The following is a 22,170-nucleotide window of genomic DNA, read 5'->3' as shown; positions in this document are numbered from 1 at the left end:
CCCATTATAATCAGTGGAGCTGACTCCCAAGAAAATGTGCATAGGATTGCAGCCTTAGAGCCCAAGCCTATGCCTCTCTACTCAGAAGTAAGTCCCATTATAATCAATGGGACTTACTCCCAAGAAAATGTGCATAGGCTTGCAGCCGAAGAGCCCAAACCCATTCCTGTCTACTCAGAAGTAAGTCCCATTCTAGTCAATGGGGCTTACTCCCAGGAAAGAGTGGCTAGGATTGCTGCCTTGGCCGCCGCCTCCGTCTGGGCAGCGCTGCGGGAGGTGTGGGGGGGAAGAGGCGGCTCCGAATGTCATCCTCTCCACACTTTCCTGGGAGTAAGCCCCATTGAACATCGTGGGACCTACTTCTGAGTAGACAGGCAGAGGCTTGTGCAGTCGGTCTGCTCCGGAGACGACCCTGGCTGGCCGGCTGGCTGGCTGCCCAGTCCTCCTCCTTCCCCCTCCTCGCCCAGCCCCAGAGGCGGCCCCAGCGCCTGCGCAGCGCCGCAGAGAGGCCGGGACGCTGCGGGTGGGTGGAGGAATGTGAGCCCCAGTTAAATAGTGGCTACAGCGGCCGGCAGGAGCGGCGCTGCCCGGGCTGGATGCTGGAGACGGGCTGAGCCAGGCTGCTGGGTGGAGAGGGGAGCCCAGCCTGTGGAGCGGCGGGAGAGGAGAGTGCGCCCGCTGGGCAGCGCAGAGGGGGCTCCATGGCGCGGAGGCGCCGACCTCTGGGCGGCGGCGAGGGCTGCAGCAGCACCGGCACCTCCTCCGGCAGCGACGGCCTCCCTGCCCGGGCTCTGAGCGGCGCTGGGCTGCCCTGAGTGCGCGCCTGGCTCTGCTCGCTGCCTTCCCCTGACGCGGCTGGCTGGAGCGTGCGCCCCGGCCGTGCGCCCTGCGCTGGGAGCCTCCTTGGTTGCCTCCGGCTCTTCCCCTTCCCTCCCCGCCTCCCAGACGGGCGTGCCGGCGGAGCCCGGGCTGGGCGGCGGCGGCGGCGGCGCCGCTCGCGCCTCGAGGATGAAGTTCAAGCCGAACCAGACCCGCACCTACGACCGCGAGGGCTTCAAGAAGCGCGCCGCCTGCCTCTGCTTCCGCAGCGAGAGGGAGGACGAGGTGAGCCGAGCCGGGCCCGGGCTGCGCAGGGTGTGGGTGGCGCGCGGAGGGGCTGGCTGGAAACGGGGGGGGGAGGGAGGCCCCCGCCCCCAGCCTCGCCTGACCCGACCCCTTTGTGCCGCGGCTGGGCGCCCCCTTGCCGGCCTGACCTGCTCCCGCGCCTCCCTCCCCAGCCCACACAGGCTGCTGGGGGGGGCTGGCGTGGAGCGCCTCCTTCTTGGCTGGGCAGGACGCGCGCTTTCCTTTCCTTCCCCCAAGGGAAGGGGAGGGGCATGCGCGCTCCCTCTAGGTTGGCCCGGGGCATGGAGAGGGACTGGGGTCCCCCCCCACATTAGCTGCCTTGGGTGGGGAGCATGCGCGCTCCCCATGGCTGGCCCGGGGCGCGGAGAGGGACTGGGGGCCCCCACACGAACGGCCTCCTTGGTTGGGGGGGACGCGCGCCCTCCCTCGGGGCTGGGCGTGGCGAGAGGCTGGGGGGCCCCGAGCCGGAGGGCTGCTTGTGGTGGGGGCCTGAAGGGGGCTCCATCGCCGCGGCCTGAAAACGGCGCCCTGAAAACGGCGCGTGTGAGGCGAGAAGCCTGCCAGGTGCGCCTTCTAGGGAGCATTGCGCATCCTCGGTGGCCAGCCGGACTGAGCCGGCTCTTTCCGCAAGCCGAGTGGGCTGCTTGCCTGCCCGCCCTCCCTCCCCGCCCTGCGCGCCGGAGATCGAGTTGCTCTCGCCATGTGTTGGGACTTTGTCTGCTCAAGAGAGCCACACACCCAGCTGGCGGAGTGTGGGCTGCTGCTGTGGCTCCTCTCTGCAACAACCATCTCCACACCATTGGTTGCGCGCGCGCTCTTGCTGAGGCCTCATCCTGATGGGGTGTGCGGAATGACTCTCTGCATCTCCACCTGGTAGTAGTCGTCTGCCTAGTGCGTTCCAATCCTGACAGCTCCGCTGTGGAAGGAAGCCCTTTTGGAACTTGATTGTGTATTGGTGGTTCCCAAACTTTTCAGCGCCAAGGCCCACTTTTGAAAACAACACTGTTTTCCAGGGACCCACCTGGATTTACCAGACTTATTAATATTTCTTTCTAGGTCTCCTTTTTTTTAAAAGTAATAACCAGGAAAGGCCCTCTGACCTCTCTAAAGATTTTCAACTGCAGAAGCTGAGATCCAGATGCAAGGGAGGGCGCCAGGACCCAAACTGTGTCTTGGGTGCTCCCAGAAGCATTTGGTGGGCCACTGTGAGATACAGGAAGCTGGACTAGATGGGCCTTTGGCCTGATCTGTGGGGTGGTTCTTATGTTCAGGGTAATTAGCAGTTATAGTATCTGATTATAGTATCAGATAGTATTATATCTGATTTTTCAGTAGCCACAGGGCTTGAGGCAATTAGTTATCTGACCTTTCCTTCACCTTTTGTTGACCCACCAAAAATCAGCTTGTGACCCACCAGTGGGTCATGACCCAGTTTGGGAACCACTGTTGTATATGATGTGCTTAAGCAAGTGTCTGGTGTGGAATTGACAGTAGGGCAAAGTACACACAGAAATGGATACATTAAGACATCTCGACATTGGCTGGAACAACAATTTTTGTTCTGTTGGAGGTGGCACTATACAGGTTTTTGAAATGCCACATACTTGTCTCTGGAAAAGTAAAATATTTATGGAATTGTGTCTTTTAATAGGATTGTTGATTTTTTTTTTAATGTTGAAATGGAGGAAAGGTCCATACTAGTGTTTAAAATGAGTTTCACTAGAACCCTGCTTTGGCTACTACTTTTCTGTAGAAACTCCTTAATAGCACAAAAGGGTTTCTATTGTTGGGTATTTATTTTTGCATTTGATTCCTGCACTTCAAAGCAAGGTAGCAAAGGTTCATATTGTAATGAATTATTCACTGAAATAAGTTAGGATTAACGGTCGCTTTAGGGATCTGTCAGTCCACTGCTGAGACTTCAACTTGTGCATCTTAACTCATTTCTGCCCAGCCCACAGGTGTACACATTTGATCCCTGTTGTGTACATGCAATGTTGAGCAGAAATGGCTTTAGATGTTCATAGTGACTTTCTGTCTATTGATGTCCATAAGGATAAGGGTTTTTAAGGAAAGAATTAATAACTGAGAATTGCTGGGTACTTCAGAGTTGAATACAGAATGCAATTACTCTTTCCCCAAGGTTTGTTCCGGTAGTGGTTATAAACAGAAGTCTGGATCTTGTTGACGTCCGGCAGTGAAGTGTTTGAGAAGTTGCGTGCATGCCTGCTCCTGTTCAGAGATGCTGTGGCTATTGGAAGGGCAAAACCAAGCAACAGTCCTGCCTTCATGACACAGCATCTTCAGCTTTAACATCGCCAACCGTAGCACATGACAGTCCTTTTGTACAACCCAGAGGCGGTTAAAACCTCCTATATTATGTGATGTGATTTGGCACAGTTGGATCTTGTTGTTGTTGGAAGTGGATAGGATTAACTCATTTCTGCCCATCCCACAGGTGTACACATTTGATCCCTGATGCAAATATGCAGTGTTGGGCAGAAATGACTTAAATGGCAAGCTCCATGTTGTAAAACTGTATCCAGGACAATTGTAGCATACAACCTGATCAGAACTCATAACTGAAGTGACCATGAATGATGTCTGCCAACACAGAGCTTTAGGTCTGTCTTAAGAGAGTCTTCTCCCTCACTGCTGCCCAGCATTGGTAATAGCAGCTGACATAAGTTCAATCAGATTAATATGCTATATCAGGGGTCTCCAAACCCCGGCCCAGGGGCCAGATGTAACCCGCAGCAAGCCTCTTATCCCTTGAAAGCCTCTGGCCTACTCAACTGAACATGACCAGAACTGTGCTTTGATTGTGTCTGGAGGGTGTTCTGAGGGCCAGAGAGGTTGAATGAATGAGCCCATTCATTCATTTATCCACTCATCTAAGTTCCATCTCTAATTTATTTATTTAAATTTTATATTTAAATTTTTTTCCCAGCCCTCCACACCACACCAGATATTTGATGCGGCCCTCTGGCCAAAAAGTTTGGAGACCCCTGTGCTATATCATACCTGGCCCACCATCACTTGTAAAATTGGATTTTTTCTGGCATCTGACTAGAATGTTAGCAGGCCTTAAAACCACTTCCATCCAATTAAAAGAAAAACCTGCATTCAGAATACTAGCCTTGTTGTTGCCAGGTGGTAAGAAATGTAGCAAAATATTGCTTGGCCTCCAGCTGTTAAATTTACTGCATATTGATATTAAGGGAGAATCCAATTTATTTGTTAACTTCAGCTGTACTAAACATCTTTGTAAAACTTGGTTACTTTTAAAGGAAAATCTGGATTTACTGTTGAAGTAAACAGACTTGTTGGAGCCTAGACTTAAAATCTCTTGAAACTGAATTATGACTATCTATCAAACAATCTTAAGGAGAATAAACAATGGGTGAAAATATGACTGCTGAAACTGAGCAGTACAAAGCCCAGAGCTGCACAGTGTGGGTTTCCTTCTGGACCCAGTGACTAGCCAGTCATTACAGGTACTACGTATGGTCTGTGAGATGCTGTCCTGTCCCTTGCTAGGATCATCCACCGAGTTCATGTGGATCCTCATGCATCTAAGAAAATTCCTGTTGGATCAGGCTGAAGACCCATCTGATCTTGGCTCCTTTCTCATACAGGTTGTCTCTAAGACGTCTATAAGCTGGGAGCATAGCATAATTGTCTTTCGTCATTGGTTGCTTGCAACTATATTGGTGTCACATTGGCCACCTGCCAGTTCTCTGGCCTGACTTAAAGGACAAGTTACATACAGTATTTTTGTGAAGCAATTTCACATTGGAGTTCTTGGATGGATGCCATATGGACCCAGTGACTTGTTAATGTTTCACTTGTGAATATCCTCTAGAACCTTGTTCTTATTTCACTCACTATTTCAGACTCCTCCCCTAGAGGCATGAGTATCTGCTCTACATCTTCCGTAGGACACTCTTGTTGTCCTTTTTAACCTTGCCTTTTATTCACTTGTCTAAGTGCCTCTGTGCTGGGTTTTTCTTTTTTCTTTTTTGTGGTCTGCCTTTAAGTCTTACATATGTGTTCCTTATATTTTTGCACCCTTTATTGTCAACAAGCATATCTTAAGTCAGACTGTTCCTTTTTGTTGTCTTGTTGTAGGCAACCCTTTAACAGCTTCTTTGATTTGGTTTGTAAGCCATGCTGCCATTCTTCTGGATCTGGTGGTGCCTTTCCTGCTTGGTGGTAGACATTTTTAGTTGAGCTTCTGTGTGGTGGTTTTAAATCACTATGCACTCAAGAGATTTTACCCTCTTGACTTTCCCATTCAGATCCATTTTTAGTAGTTCCCTCACTTTTGATGTCTTTTTTTTTTTTAAAGGCACATTTATGTTTGACTTCCCTGGAAACATCCCAGGTACAGATATTGAACTAGATAGTACTATGGTGGCTGTTCACTGTTGATTCAACAACAGTTGCATCTTGCAGTAGGACCTGGGCTCTACATAGGATTAAGTCTAGAAATGGTTCCAATACTAGCTGTCTTGGAACACAGGTATTTTCTCTTTTTGTCATGGCCTGAATATGAAATGGAAGTCTCCATTAGTACAATACTTGCTTCTTTGGATGTCTCCCTGGTTTGCTTTTCCAAGTCATGATCATTCTCAGCATTTTGATCAGGACGGAAGTAGCATGTCTTCAGTATTATTTGAACTTTATTTGGTATTTCCACCCACAGTGATTCTGCAGTGGAGTTGGCTCCTTCCCAGCTTTCAAACTTGTTGGATTCTATAACTTTATATACAGAGCTACACCAACCCCAGTATGTCCTGTTCTGTCATTTCTATAGAATTTGTATCCTGGAGTAACTGTATTCCACAGGTTCTTTCCATTATGCCTACTATATCTGTGTTCTCCTTTGCAGCCAAGCACTCCTACTTCCCCCCCAGCTTAGCTCAGAGGCTTTTAGTATACATATATATAGGTATTTATACACATATCAATACCTATATATGTTCTTTTCCCCCTCCCCATGTGACTTCTTGCCCTATTCTGTCCTACTGCATGCTCACTTTTCAGATTGTATCTTTCCTCCTCCTAGATGCTCTAGGACAGTGGTTCCTAAACGTTTTAGCACTGGGACCCACTTTTTAAAAATGACACACTATTAGGACCCACCTATATTAGGACCCTCCTAGCTCTACAAGACCAAAAAAGATTTTCACTCAGGAGGCTCAAATCTGTCTTCGTCCTTTTTTGTCCTTTCAGTAGGGTGGGGTGCTGCCTTCTGGAGTATTTGTTGAACTCCGCTATCATCAAATTGGGGCTATTCTGGTGGCCTTGCATTCCCCTTCACCTGGCCTTTGATAAGACCTGAGGCATGTTTGCCTACTCATGAGTAAACATGAGTGTGACTGTTTCCATGGGGCTCAAAACATTTTCCTTATCAATTTGGGGGGGGGGGTTCCCTCAAGATTTTGTTGGGGGCTGTGTTTATTCTATCAGGGCCATACTGGTGCTGCTGCATTCCCCTTGGCTTTCCCTTCAAAGTGAACCAAGGTTCAGTTGCCTGCTCATGTGCCGCTCACTTCTGTTTCCATAGGGCTCAATACACTCTCTTTGCTGGCTAGCAGCTTGTCAGTTTTGCGACCCACCAAAAATAGGGTCGTGATCCACAGTTTGAGAACTGCTCTAGATCATTCCTACCTCATCTCTTGGGGATGCCTTGGTCCAGACCAGATGCTGCCTAGCTTCTATCAGCTTTCATCCAGGGGATCGGCTGCTACTGCTCAACTCTTGTGATGTTAAGTGCCTGTAGTCTGGTTTCATTTTGGTTCAAAAACATCTTCCAGTCATACAGACAGTTTGGACCATACGTGTTGTGTTGTGAGAAGGCGAACATTCTACTGCAGCATTTTTCAACTAGTGGTACTTGAACCACTGTACCACTGGTGTCTGATAGTATATGTGGGACCCACAGACCCCCACTGCCTGGCAGCAAGACCAGCAATGCAACACATCAAGCAGCAATAGGAAGCTCAGATCAGTGAACACAGCTTCAGCTTGTGTTTTTTGCATGCTAGAAGAAACCCTCCCATCCCCTGAGCATCTTTGTTGTGTTGTGTCTGGCCTCCCAATTCAGAAGTTGCTGGTGATATCATTGCCAGTTACTTCTGGTGGTACTTCCAATAGATAGACCAAGTGAAGTGGTATGGAAGAAACACTGTTCTATTGTAGTCTGTTGGACCCTTGAGTAATCTTGCCTGTTGTAGGTCTGTAATGGTTTTTCCATGTATTAAGCTTATCTCATACCTTTGAGTCTGTAGAGGGAGCTCTAACCATACAAAAACATAAAATCTTAATTGTTGTAGGCTAGAATAGTATACTTTCCAGCAGCAGGACAGTTGCTATCTTGCAGCTTGGCCAGACTGCATTCCTCTGGGTGAGTAGCTTGGCAGACCTACTGATCAAATTGATGCACAGATACATGTGAACAAGGCTGTCCTCCCTTGTTGTGGAGTAGCAGACTGCTTGTGACTTTCAGTTGGCCTTTGCGGGGCTAAGCAGAATTAAATGCAGCTCCTTTCTCATCACTGGAATCGGGCATTTCTGTACCCAAGTATTAAAACATCTTTTTAAAAAATATTTGTGGCAAGTGTGGGTATTGTACTCAATACTTTCAGTGACTCAGTCTCATGGCTTGTCATGAGACTTCAAGCATTGTAATGGGTAGAAATTGCCTTGTGAGTCCTGCTGCTGTGTAATACAAATGACACTTAGTCTGTGGAACTCCTTGCCACGTGATGTGATGATGACATCTTGTCTGGATGCCTTTCAAAGGGAATGGGACAAATTTCTGGAGGAAATGTCCATCACAGGTTATAAGCTGTGATGGACATTTGCAGCCTCCTGGTTTTAGAAGTGGGCTACCTCAGAAGGCCAGGTATAAGGGAGGGCACCAAGATGCAGGTCTCCTGTTGTCTTGTGTGCTTCCTGAGGCATCTGGTGGGCCACTGTGAGATGCAGAAGGCTGGACTAGATGGGCTTTTGGCTTTATCTAGCTGGGTTTTTATTACGACACTTGATTTCAGTGGACCAAAGCTATGTGATAAGCGATAGTTTGTCCTGCAGGTGAGTCTTGCTGTGTTCTAGTTAGCATAAGCCTGTGGTGACTATGGGAATAGAGGAGAGAGTGATGTCCTAAATGTTGACAGACCCTTTGCAGAGGGATTTCCTTGGAGTCTTAAAATCAGTGATGCATGTGGATTTCTGGAGCAACAGGAGGACTGGAACTGTGCTAAAACTTCTTCTATTCTGACCCAGAATTATACCTTGAATTATGACTAGTAGCAACCATACTGTGTGCATGCCTTTGCCAAGTTGATGGCATAATGCAGGGCAGTATGCCTGGCCTTTCTGCACTGCTTTTGCCTTGGCTGAAGTAGGACAACGTTGGCCGTGGCTGATTGCCTGCTATCTGCTAATATGGTTTGTCATAGTTGCCTGTTCCAGTCTGGCATGACATAAAGACAATTGTGGTTTAAGACAATGTATTAAAGATTGAAGTACCTAGCAAGTTGACTTGCTAGAGGTAATTTGGCTCACAGAGATGCTTGTAACAATTGGCTGATTCAATCTGCACATGGAAATGCATGAAAAACGGGAGAGATGGGGTCTTTCAGTGGTACATCTCAGTTTCCGAATTGCTGTATGGATCTTTTTATAATTGCTGGAGCCTGTACAATGGTCACCTCCAGTAGCTGGCAGAGGCCTCCATAAGGATTATGAAGGTGTCTGCCAAAGTAGAGCGCAGGAGCCTTGCCACCTTAAGGGGAAACTATCTCCAGTATAACTGGAGATAACATTGGCATTCTGCTTGCCTTCAGATCCGCCTTCACCCCCAGAAATTTTCAGGTTTGTTTCAAAGAGAACATGCTCATATTAGGCTGCCTCATTTCAAGAAGCTAAAGACAGAGTTGTGGCAATCACTTACTCTTAAGAAGGACCCTTATGCATTTAATATGCTACTTAAAAGCATCTTTTCCCAAAGTGGCTTGCAGTGAAAAGAATAAAACTTTACACAAGAAATCCATACTGAAAGAGCAGAAAAGATTAAAAAACAGCAGTACTATATTCTACAGTATCAGTTAAAACCAGAATAAATTCATTCGGGGCCAAGGTCTATTTTTCAGACCTATTTAAAAATGGCAAGTATGGGTTAAAAAGTGAGTGTCCACCCGTCCACCCCCGCAAAGAATTTCAAAGTTGCGGAGCCAGAAGAGAAATGTCTGGGTGAGATACTTCTGCTGTGATGTTGCAACCTGTTAAAATGACAACCTGTCAAGGCTAGTAATGGGATGTAGGCAACTGATGTACAAGTTAGAGCAGCTGTTCCCAAAGTCCTACTCAAACTTTGAGATTGTGGTAAGTGTTTGTGGGGGCTGTGACTCAAGAGCTTTTACACTTAGCTGGGGGAGATTGCACTTGCCTCTGGCCAGGTTCAAGAGGCTCACAGCCCCCACTGTGAGCCTCCCTGGGGCTGCACAGAGCTACTCTTGGACCCTGCCAAAGGCCAGTGTGATTTTCCTCTCCCCCAGTAAATGTAAAAGCCCCTGTAAAAGCAATAGCTGTGATTGCTGCAGTACTTTTGGAGTACGCATTACTGGGCTACTCCCTTTAAGGGGGAATGACCCATTTCCGGTTCCCCTGATGGGTCACAATCCACAGTTGGAGAACCACTCAAATATAGTGAGCACCTGTGTATACAAACAAATACAGATTGTATGAGAACTGTAATATTGCTAACATATTCGATGATATATATTTGGGATGACTTGCTGTTGACATCTCATTCACAGTTCTAAAATTACGATGTGTGTGATTGGGCCAAATGTTTGCGGGGGTTATTCCTACCATCAGTTGTAAGAAGGTGAAGCTGTTGGGAGAGTTATGAATTCCTAGACATAGCTTTAGGAAAAGTAACTACAAGGACATATTCATCTCATCTTGTGCTGATTCTTCCTTCAGTGTTTCACTTATCTGGAGGGAAAGGCAGGGTATAAATCATTTAAATACTGAGGTTGTAGACAGAGTTATCTCATCCTAAAAACTGCAAAAGCTGGCAATTATATTTCTGATATAGCTGAATAATTGGAAAACTGTGATGGGATGATGCATTTGTTTAAATTGGTCTGCATCTAATGAATGTCAAATATGTTCTTCAAAATTAAGGTTTTTGGTCATATGACCAAAACTCAAATTCAGTTTTCTACTCCTAACATAAATACATCTACCATTAATGCTACAGTCACTCAAAACATAGTGTGTTTTGATATGTTGGGGTGGGATCTGAATCTTGTGTAATGATACAAAGGTGTGTGTTAAGCTTCAGGTAAACTGAACAATGACTGAAGCTTCCTCCCTGTGCTAGTAACTGGAATTTCTGTCCAGGCTTGTGATCAATGGTAACTGCTGATTGAAACAATTTTGCTAAGCTGTGTGTTTTGATACAGAAGAATAATGCTGTTTGTAATAGTGGCCATTCACATGATTAGACATGTGAAGTGCTAGTTGCTTCAGTGCAAATAGAAAGTGTCATTCAGTTTAAGGTTACAGTAACATGCAAGGTATCTAAAATTCAGGTATGCTGGAGGATGTCAGGGACACTTTGTGCTTCCATAACTTTTAAACTGCATCTTGTTGCTCTGCCCTTCTATAATGTATCTCTGAAACTCTTGATCATCACTTTGTCTTCTGTCGTTATCAAGAAATGCAGCAGCTTATTTTCTCTAGGAAATGGTAAGGCAAAGCTAGTCATCCAACAAGGTGTCTGACATGACCCTCAAAATGAGGATGAAAGTGACATGAGAACAATGTGCAAATGAAAACAAATGACTCACTGCATTGGAAATGTGAAAGCTAAAATGAGTGACTTGGAGTACCTGGCACTACAGAAAGCATTTTAACAGATTCTTTTAACTGGATGGATACGGAATTCAGAGGTACACAACAGGGATGGGAAAGCCCAGCATAGCTTGATTTGTCTAGTCTCGGCCCTCTACGACTCAACTTGAAAATGAGTCATAACAGATGCACTTTCTGAGTTGCCATTTTACTACTCTAGAGTCTAGTCACCCCCCCCCTTAAAAAACTAGCCATGGAAAAAAACAAGGCTGCTACCTGTGTATGTGTGGCAGAGGTCTCTTTAAACACTTCCCTGATGTGCCTGCCCATCTGTAAGCAGGGCAGGTGGGATGGAATGAACTGCAAGAAGAGGTCATGCGCAGCAGCTGGGAGGCTTACCAGTATGCCATTCAGTGAGCTTGCTAGAGCCATGCCATGAATTTCTCCAGGATGGCTAAGAACTACCTTCTCCCATCATTTGTCTATGGAAAAATCTCCCTCCCTGGACTTCTGCAGCTAATCATAGGGGAAGGACACCCTTGCCTCCTCCTCCTGCTGTACCTCAGCCAAACTATCAGAATGCCTGTCCTTTGTCCTGTTGGTTCCTTCTATCAGAGATGGGCAAAAGAGCTTGCTCCCACCTCCCCTTCCTGCTTAGATGCAAAAGCAAATATTCACTCTTCCCTGCCTCCAGGCTGAAACTTTCCTGCTGCCTGCCTGGTCTGAATGAGGGTCATTCCTCATGAGGTTTTGAACGCCACAAAAACAGTGAGCAAGCCTTGAATCTGTATGTGTGGGGATGAGTGCTGAGTCAGGGGCCCTTGACTTGAGTGTTTTCTGAGTCTTCCAATTGCATGACTCAGGAGTCCTTGTGAAAAATGTGCATTTTTGCGACTCAAGTCTGAGTCACTTGACTTGAGTTCCCATCCCTGGTACACAGCACAAAGTAATGCACTATATTTGCAGTGTGTGTGTGTGTGTGTGTGTGTGTGTGTGTGTGTGTGTGTAGTATATTGTATAGTAGCATCCTCCAAGAGCTAAATGTTCAGAGTTTTGCTTCGATGATGTTCAGACAGCAGCTTAAGCTGTATAAGGTTATTTTAAAAATGCTTGTAATTAGCTCTAGCTTGAACTCGAAAGCACAGCATGATTCCAAAGCACCTACATTGTTGAACTTTTTTCCCAACAAATTGAACAAAGTCAGAATGTATTGAGTACAGGTCCAGCCTTGTTATACATGGATTTTTTTGTACACGGATTTGATTCAACACAAATGGCCACTGCAAATGAGAACGAATGTGCTGATCCCTGGAGAAGGGAAGAGATGCACCCTTTTTAAAATCAGTTTGAAAAGCTGAACAGTCCTTTAACAGTAGCCTCCTTAATGAGAGGGGGGGCAGCTGGCTGACAATCCATCAATCCTCCTCTCTCCAGCGGCCCCTCCCTTCCCCCTGAGCAGGTGAAAGAAAGGTGATCACTTTCTGGTTGGTGAAGGGAGGAACTGAGTGAAGCGCCTTTGTAAGCGCTTGGAGGAGGACTGATTGATGGATTGTCTTCTTAATGACTCTTATCTTACATCACAAAGGTCAGCAAGGCTGTTTTTAAATCAGTCTTGGAACGGAATGCTTGGATGAGGCTCAACCTGTAATGTGACTCTAAAACACATAAAAAGCATTTTCTTCTTACAAAGGAAAATGGAAAGTTTTTGCTGCCATAGATTGTCTAAACCAGCCATTTTCAACCACTGTGCCATGGCACACTAGTGTGCCGTGAGTGGGCCACAGGAATTTGGGGGAAGATCATTTATTAGTAAGGTCAGTGGGGATGTGAGCCCCCAATGGGAGCATGGTGTACCTTGTCAATTGTCAAAAACCTGATGGTGTGCCTTGACAATTTTATTGCCTTGGATGAGCTGAAAAAGGTTGAAAATCACTGGTCTAAGCAGACCTTGATATACCCCAGCAGTGTCTTTTCTAGTGGCTCTCTGCTGGTGTTCTTTTGCACCTTTTTAGATTGTGAGCCCTTTTGGGACAGGGAGCCATTAGTTATTTGATTTTCTCTGTACACCACTCTGTGAACTTTTTGTTGAAAAGCGGTATATAAATACTGTTAATAATAATAATAATATAACGGAAAGTCTTTCTGCATATGATTGCCGGTGAAGAGAAATGTGTAGTATAGTTTCTGCTTGGCTTGCATAAGTAGCTTTCTTAAACTTCCTGGTGGAAACTCAGATTATCTGAATTGGGTTTGACTTCTGTGGTTACAGTCGTATAACTTGGAACTCGATCTCATTTGCAGAGCTTTATTTATTGGACACCATGGGGATATTGGACCCAACATGCATTTCTCTGTAAAGAAAAATCCCCATGCAGTTTGGAGTAGCTGGTGTTGCTGCCTAATGTTCAATAAATGATGTCTGAAAAGTGCAGGACAATCCAGCTCTCAAAAAAGGAGATATGTTTGAATAAACTTTTTTTATGCTTTAGGATTAGGATGTTTGTGCTATAAAAGCTGACATCTTGTAATCTGGTAACTATGAACAACATAGATATTTTGGATAACCTACTTGAAACATGATGCATTTGTGTCTGAAACCTATGCGAACTGTGAAAATCAAAGATATCTAGCTATTCAGTTTTTTTGTTGGGATTTGCAGATCTGTAGTTAAGACACGGTATAATGTCTCTAGAATATTAGCTCCTTTTGAACAATGGATGGATAAAAAACAAACAAAAAAACTTTATCAAAAGTATGTAGGGTATTTTAACACATCTAGAGCCAGTAGATGGGACTGAAGGGGAAATTGAAGAATTTTTATATAATACATGGATTGGTGCTAGCAAAGAAGCAGCAAAAAGTTTGATATCAGTTCTTAAGTTGTTATGCTGTGATATTCCCATGAAATAATAAATGTATAGGAATGTCTATTTGGAACCTGAATAAATGCGTGCTCATATATCAATGGTTCCCACCCTGTGATCCGTGGGACTCTGGAAAGTGGTCTGTGAGGTCTCAGGAAAAAAGATGATTGCCTTTATCACTTCCAGCATCTTGCTGAGCAAACAGTCTCCTAAGGACCACTGAGGTGTTGGCTGTGGGCTGTCTGCTTTTTCTGGTGGTCTGTGGGGGAGCACTGACTCAGCAAGAAGGCAAAGACCACCAGGGAGGCTGGAGAACAAACTGCCCATATCTGCTACTGGAAGTTTCAGTGTCTTGCCAAGTGCTCCCCTGTGGACTACCAAATCTACCGTAGATACCCGCATATAGTATGTGAAATTTCTGCCAAGTAATCATTCCAATTCTCATTTCAATCAGATTTTTTGTGTGCGAGGGGATGAAGGATTGCATGTGGTCCACAACAATTTCAGTTTTTGTTTCAGTGATCTGCAGGCTTCTTAAAGGTTAGGAACCACTGTCATTTATGATGGGAAAGTACATAATACTTGAAGGCTTCTATGCACCCCAGAAAATGTATTGATGTGCTGCTTTTATCAACACATTTGATTGAAACAGTAAAGATTGGTGGCAAAAGTGCAGCGAGATGAACATTCTTTTAGTGGTTGAATGATTTGCTGAGGAGGCACCTAAAACAACACATAAATGTCATGGGGAAGAAAATGTCACTTGATTTGTGTGTTGATATTGTCTTATATTTAGAGGCAAAAATTTTAATACTTTACGAATAGGATGCCTGTATCAATAGAATGCCTTGCAGTCTTTGATTTGGATCAATTAGGTATATATCATCAAGGCACAGCTTATTCCAAATGCTAACATTTGTTCTTGGGAAATGCAAATCTGGTTTCATAAAGTATCGTTGGGTTTTATAGTTGGTTGTTAAAAGGCACTACATATGTTTGCAGGTACTGTTGGTAAGCAGCAGCCGGTATCCAGATCAGTGGATAGTTCCAGGTGGAGGAATGGAGCCAGAAGAGGAACCAGGTGGTGCTGCGGTCAGAGAAGTTTATGAAGAGGTACATGACTCCATTGCTCTTGGCTTGAAACAATGCGTGGATGTTCCCTTTCTAGATTTGAGCTCAGTTCTGTTAAGCTCCCAGTCTCCCACCAACATTATTGGTCTGAGTTTTTTTGGGGGGGGTGTGGCTGGGTCAGGGGCCTAGCCTTGTTAGGGCTCAATCCTAACCTCTTACGCCAGTGCTTTCCAGCACTGGCATAGCAGTGCCAATGGGCCGTGCGGTGCATCCTGCAGTTGGGGGTCACTCACGGAGGCCTCTTCAAAGTAAGGGAATCCCTAACCTCAGAGCTGCATTGCCCTTATGTCAGTGCTGGAAAGCACTCACATAAGGGGTTAGGATTGCACCCTTAGTGGGGTATCTTGTACTGCACGTCAGCAAGCAGTGGCAGCTTCAGCAGTACCCAAGAAGCACTGACTGTTTGTTGCTAAAACGTGCCTGACGGAGTGCACAACAACCCTGGGGTGATTTGGGGAAGGAAGGGAAAATCTCTAGGCAGAAGAAGCCAGAGAGAGAGAGAGAGAGAGAACATGCAAGTCCAGGGAGAATCATGTCTGCCAGGTGCTATAAACTGCTGAAAGTGTGTACATTCCAATAAGGATATGAAGCTGCCCTGTCCTATCTGGCTCAGTATTGTCTACAATGAATAGCAGCAGCTCTCCAGGGTTTCAGATGGATGTGGACAGTACTCAGACAAGAGACAAATAAGATTCCTAGGGCCAACGATGGTGTTGTGCAGGCAGTAGTTATGCATGTGTCCTAGACACGTTAGCTAGTATGTGACGCTTGCAGCCCATTGCTGATGAGTGATTCATTTCCCATTCACATCACTTCTCAAGCTTTTAAAAAAAAAAGAACTTAAGAATTCATTTACAGGTATCTAGTGGCAATGTCTGTTGCAAAGTCCAGTAATTTCCCCAGGGGTTCACTGTGCAACATGATAGTGCTTGGTCAGATATGTAGACTTGGGATAACTAGCCATGTTACCCTATGAACCATTGCTACTGTCCATAGGCAGGTATATGGACATAAAATCGTGCAGTGGCAATCAACCTGTAGTGTTAATGAGGTATTGGTTGCAAAGTCTAGCAGTAGCATATTGAAAGAGATCTAGATTGTCTCTTACTTGAATGAGAACCACTGCCTGTCTTTAATGGCTCAATCAAATGCTCTGGGTCAGAAAAGTGGTTCTGAGTTTAAAGCAATATGTAATAGCTGCCCACTCTGTTGCAGGCTCCGACTTTTATGGGCTCTTACTTGCCCCATGCCTGAAATCATCAGGATGTAATATTTAAGTATCACTTAACACATAAGACAGAAGTGTTGTGTTTAGTGTGACTCTCAATGCTCAGGGAGAACACAACTAGTTCTTAAGCAGAGACTTAAGAGCCAGAACAAATGTTCAGTTGTTGGTTGGAGAATGTACTTGGGATTAGTGTCATGGTAGGTTTCAACTCAAAAGTACAATCAAATGTTCAGAGACTTGATTTGTGTTATCCATGATAAATCTTAGTTGGGTCCTGTCTGTATCTGTCACCTTGTGGAGGTACTCAGGTCTACCTCTGAACTCATACAATGCATTGCCATGCACTATTTCTGTCAAATGTTAATTGAACCATGCGTAAAAGAGTAATTGCAGTTTGGGTGGGGAAACCTTATCAACTGTGTGAAAAATCAAACCGCAGATGAAAATATCCCTGTAGATTTGCAGGTGGACAGTGCATCGAAACCACATGACTGGAGCAGTCCTCTTCAAGCAGAAATTTTGGTACCACTAGTAGCACTTCACAATATAAGTGAAGTCCTCTTGATGATGAGCTGATGCATTTCACCTGGCCTTACTGGAAGTGGAAATGCAGGGGGGCAGAGGTTCACCAGTGGGCTGCGTGGCTGTGCAGCTGCCTTGCTGGTCAAGAGCACAATTTGGGGAAGGAGAGATTAGGAGGCAGGAGTAGCTGAGGAAGCCTCTTTCCTCAAGGACAGTTCTGGGGCAAGCCACCCACTCCTGTGCACAGCTAGGGAAGGGTTGATAAGGGAGTGATTGTCAAGAAAAAAGATGCAGTTCTTTAGTTGCAAAGAAACTTGAGGATTATTCCAGGACGCACACAGAGTTAAATCATGAAGCCATTATCTCATGCACTTGATACTGATAACTCCGATTTTATAATCTAGTAATTAAGAGCAAAGAGTCATCTGTGAGAAGGAAGTGGAACTCTAACCATCTCTTTCTCCCAACAGGCTGGAGTGAAAGGAAAACTAGGCAGGCTGCTTGGAATATTTGAGGTGAGCTGTCTAAAAATGTCATGTTAGATGTGTGGTCTGTGAAATTTAGTTTATACATGTGCCAATACAAGGCAGAAGGGGAGAGTACCTGGAAAACAGGTGCTTGAATCACAAATGTACATTTGGAGGCATTGTGATGAACAAAGCCAAACTGGGACTTAAGATCAGGAAAATGCTGCTGTGTGCAAATGGCTTAAGAGGTATGAGGAAAAATAAAAAGAACCCATTCAGTAGAGCAGGTTGGATTGGCTTAAATTACCTACATAAATCCCTAGAGAGGCTGATCTTGAATCGTTTATTCAGATTCAACTTTCCAAATAAAGGTGCACATTTAGGTGCACACCGAGTGTATAACCTGACCATACTAAGTATAAGCTTGAAGGGACTTTGCCAGTTTCTCTCCCTCACATTGAATTTCATCTTGCTTCAGTTTTCCTAACCCTCCAGCATTTTGGAAGGCTGCTGTCAAAGAGGAGTGAAGGAAGTTTCCTGTATGGGGAATTAATAATCTTTTAAACTCGGATCTTTTGTTTTCTGTATTTATCCACCCTATCTGCTTCTTGTTACCTGGAACTCGTATCAGCTAGTTGTTACCTTGTCAGGCATATGAGAGGTAGTTCTGTAGGGTTGATGAACATTCATACTTGGTTTTGTCTTGGTTTTTCTAATGATTGTGTGTGAATTAAAAGACTTTTCTCTTTTCTCCATACTGAAGCAGAATCAAGACCGAAAGCATAGGACTTATGTTTATGTTCTCACAGTGACTGAAGTCCTGGAAGACTGGGAGGATTCTGTAAATATAGGCAAGCTGGTTTTTTTCCTAAATATTCTATAGTTCTGTAATGCTATTTTTAGCCTTCACATAACTGGTAACTGTCTTAGACTGTTCTGCTACTCAAGGAATACATGTACTCAGAATTTTTCAAAAGTGAAGTTCAGTTATTTTAACACTAATTGGGCATTTTTAGAATAGTTAGTGGAAGTAGCTTGTTTTGGGGTTGTATCAAAAAATCATCTTCTGTTCCTTAACCCTTGAGTATATACAGGGACTATAGAGAGGGAGGAGAGCCTGGGAAAAATCTCCCCTTACAGTCCTTTGTGTTTAATTCCAGTTAAGTACTAGTAAAATAACTATCAGGTTTGTGGCAAGAATCCAACCAAGGAGTCGAATAATATCCAGAATATATTAACAGATCACACTTTGTCCAGCTTACAACACAATTCTAACCTTACACCCAGCACAGCTAGTGCTGCACTGGCCTAGGATGCCGCAAACATGCTGTAAAGCACATTTACGGCAAGTTGTGCCATCGGGAAGGCCTGTGCCATCCCACAGGCACTGAATCTGGAGCAGGTAAGAGCTGCTTCGTATGGTGCAGGGTTGGGAATGGGGGGGGGGAATGGATTGAGCCTAGGAAAGGCTGAGTCAGGAGAGGAGGTCTCCCCCAAACCCTAGGCTCCTACATTGGGCTTCTTGGACTTTCACCAGCCATTTGGCAGGTGCAGAATTGAGTAGCCCTATTGGGCAGGCTGGAGCACTATACAGGGTAAGGGGATAAATATCCAGCACAGGATATCGCGTGAGATATGTGACCTTACTGTACCAGCACAGCTTAGGATTGGGCCGTTAGTCTTTTTAGATATATAACTATGAGTGTTTGTTGCAACTACTGATTCTTCAGGTTGATAGATTACATGGTTCAAGCTATCTATTCTCCCACTTTTTCTCTTTAGGAAGGAAGAGAGAATGGTTTAAAGTTGAGGATGCAATCAAAGTCCTTCAGTGTCACAAGCCTGTTCATGCAGAGTACTTGGAAAAATTGAAACTGGGGTGCTCGCCAACCAATGGAAATTCTGTGGTCTCTTCCCATTCTGATAACAATTCTCTATATGTCACTTCAGCACAGACTTCTGGGCTGCCCTCTACTGTAAGATAAACTCTGAATTCATTTCTTGTACACCATCAAAGGGGAGATGTCTCTTCCACATGCTATGTGTATATTCAGCGGTGCCCTGAGTGTGTGAATGCTTTTCATATGTTCAAACAAACCTTTTCCTTTTTTAGCAGTGTATAATTCAGCAAACCAAAGCCATACAGGGAATTCTTAAAGATGCCTTAAATGGCCCTCTCATTTTTCAAAGTTTAAATACCTGATAAGTGAATTTGTAATCTGGCATTTGAGTTTAGCATAAGTTTATTGTAAATGTTCTAAAAATCAAACTGATAGATGGGTGTGATGTTGCTTTAGCATAGTCTGACAGTACAGAGTTAACTGGAGGAGTTCAAGGCTGTGGAAACCAACAGCAAGTGCCTTCTGCTACTTCAAGAAGTGTCAATCGTCCCTTTGAGTATTTCACATGGCAGTCCTTGCCTGAATAGGTGCCAGTTTATCTGCCTTTGCCAAATCTTTCATACTTACTGCTTTTTCTCAAAATCATTGAGACACATGGGCAGATTCCTGAAAAATGCACATGTGCCTGTTCCTTAACCTGCCTGCCCTTTTTCTCACCAAAGTCAGGGTTGCTTTGCCATACCAGGAAGTGGTGCATGTGTCACTTTTGGAGACATCTGTGCTTCTTCCATGCTGTTTCTTAAACACACAAATTGTATTGGTATTTAGAAAAGAAGGGTCCTGAGCTTTCAGGAAATGGCAGATTCCAAGCTTAAATGGGTTCCAAGTCAGTTTTACTCTTTGCCATTAAAACATGGACACAAACTTGCTAAAATGGTACAAGTTCTAGTTTCAGAAGTCTCTGAAAACATGAACTTCCTCTTCTCCCTGGAGTCAGAACTGTGGTTGAGGTAAAGAAACTGCTTCTATTGCAAAGGCTGTCTCTTCTTTGTAACATAAACCCACTGTAAATAACCCAACTAGTGTATAGTGTAAAGTGGAAAGTAAATGTAATGTAAATACTTTGTTGCTGACACAACTAGGTTACCATCCAGGACTTTAGTGTCTTAACTACAGAATGGACAGAATGTTAAAAAGTGGAACTTGTTCCTAATTGAACTTCACCTGTAGATTTTCTGCTTTTCACACAGCTATTAAGGAAATTCCACTTTCGCACAGCCCTGTCAGGGAAAGAGAAGGTGACAAATCTACACTAACTTCTAACACAGTGTAAAAGTGCCGCTATAAATTTGATCCATGCACTGTTACAATTTAAAGAAAACATTGATGCCATTAGCTTTTCCATATTTCCTACATGGGAATATAAATTATTGTGCCATAGAAATATATTTAAACAAAAGAATGCCAGTAAGATTTGAATGGTTGTATTGCTTTAGAGCCAAAAGTTCTTTCAGAGCCATGAGAGAGACTTTTACCATGAGTTTAGGTCCAGGTGATACTGGCTTCAGATCTGAATGAAGCAATAGGTCAGTTTTGTGCTTGAAGAGCCTTAATTTCCATATTCTGGTTTGGCTGAATTCAAAAGTTCATATTATAGACCAGGGATGGGCAAACTTTGAACTTTAGGAATCCTGGACCTTTAACAATTGTATGGAAGAGGGAATTTCAGCAGGTGCAGCTTGTCATCTCACAGATGACAAGCTGCGCCTGCTGAAATTCTCTCTCCTACACAATTGTTAGAGGTGAAGGATCCCTAAAGTTCAAAGTTTGCCCACCCCTGGTGATAGCAGATCCATCAAATGTGAAACTTTACACTAATCAGATAGCTGGGTCCTAACAAATACACACTCCTCCCTGAAGCAGAGCATGAGGTCTTAGTTGGTGTATCAGCCCTACAGACCCATGCAATATCCAGTTGTCACTCTTAACACACCAACCCTATGGTAACAACATGGAACAGTGTGCTGTTGGTCACAGTGATGGAACAAGCGTGAATGATTTGATGGTTTCTGTTTGTTGCTTTCATCTCAACTCATGCTTTTGGAACCTAAAAACAAGCCAGGCTTTTAGAAGCCACATACTGGTACTACATGGTTACTTGGGTTTCTGTCATTTGTAAAATGTGTAAAAATGTACAGTTGTCAAAGCTCACCAAATCAGAGGCAATAGTTTATAAATACTCTAGACTTGCTGTGCCACATACAGTGTTATATATGGGTGTACAGATCTCTTCAGCCTATGCAACTTGAAGTGAAGCCCCTTAGCTCAAATTTATTTCTGAAGTCTGTCTTGTGACAAAACACTGGAATGACTATGCTCTTGCTACCGTTGTTGCATTTCATTAGTCGACAATGGACCCAGGAAAGTGAACACTGCTCATTTCCATCGTATAGAAGCATAGGGTGAGTAATATAACAGCCAGAACCTCTTCTACCAAGTTAAAACTGCACAGCTATATAGCTGCAGTAAGAGATTCAATTTAGCAGTAAAGTGTAGAGGAGTTAGGCATGTCGTGAAGCACTCTTGTGGCAGTAGAAATTAGGACTGATTTTCCTCTAAGTGACCTTTGAATGTGTAGCTGGCTTTCCAAATGCATAGGGATAAATGTTTTGGACCAGATGTTTTGGACTCGCTAGACATAGTTTGCAAGGTCAGAGGGTCATTGTCAGCCAAGTACAGACAAGTCTTGACTTTCCAGTAGAATCTTGTTACAGTTAAAATTGGGAACATGACATACAAACACAGCAAGAGTATTTACGTAGGTTATAGGAGCGAAGAGCCAATCTTGGATGCTTATTGGAAGCTAACCTACACTTGTTGCCAAAATGTTGGAAACAATTGCTTAACATGCTTCTGAGAAGTTGGGGGAGAAGAATTGAAGGAAAGCAACAATTTAAGTTGTAAACAGTTTGAACTGTGTGCATGGCTTTCTTTTAAAGACTGATGTAAGAATTTTGACTTTTTATATCTGAAATGAACCTCCAAAATAAAAAGATAAAAGTTGAAAGAAGGCTGGCTCCTTTATGTGGCTTTAACTTCTTTAATGTTTGGAAGCTGGT

The 22,170-nt window shown here is 44.3% G+C and overlaps 1 protein-coding gene across 2 annotated transcripts; it reads left to right on the top strand.

Annotated features, from left to right (window-relative positions):
• Nucleotides 1-536: 536 nt before the first annotated feature.
• NUDT4 (nudix hydrolase 4) lies at nt 537-20,796 on the top strand. 2 transcript variants are annotated; one of them, XM_066633635.1, is made up of 5 exons: nt 537-1,104; nt 14,865-14,975; nt 17,214-17,258; nt 17,974-18,061; nt 18,993-20,796. In XM_066633635.1, exons 1-5 carry the CDS (start codon nt 1,009-1,011, stop codon nt 19,193-19,195), a joined length of 543 nt encoding a protein of 180 aa, XP_066489732.1. In that variant the 5' UTR covers nt 537-1,008; the 3' UTR covers nt 19,196-20,796. The 2 variants fall into 2 exon arrangements, with proteins under 2 accessions (XP_066489732.1, XP_066489733.1); XM_066633636.1 differs by having other exon boundaries at nt 538-1,104; nt 17,977-18,061.
• Nucleotides 20,797-22,170: the final 1,374 nt, after the last annotated feature.

The sequence above is a fragment of the Tiliqua scincoides genome, chromosome 7 (genome assembly GCF_035046505.1).
Source record: "Tiliqua scincoides isolate rTilSci1 chromosome 7, rTilSci1.hap2, whole genome shotgun sequence".
Classification (NCBI taxonomy): Eukaryota; Metazoa; Chordata; class Lepidosauria; order Squamata; family Scincidae; genus Tiliqua; species Tiliqua scincoides.
The sequence above is the reverse complement of the archived record's forward strand: the minus strand, read 5'-3'. Positions and strand labels throughout refer to the sequence as shown.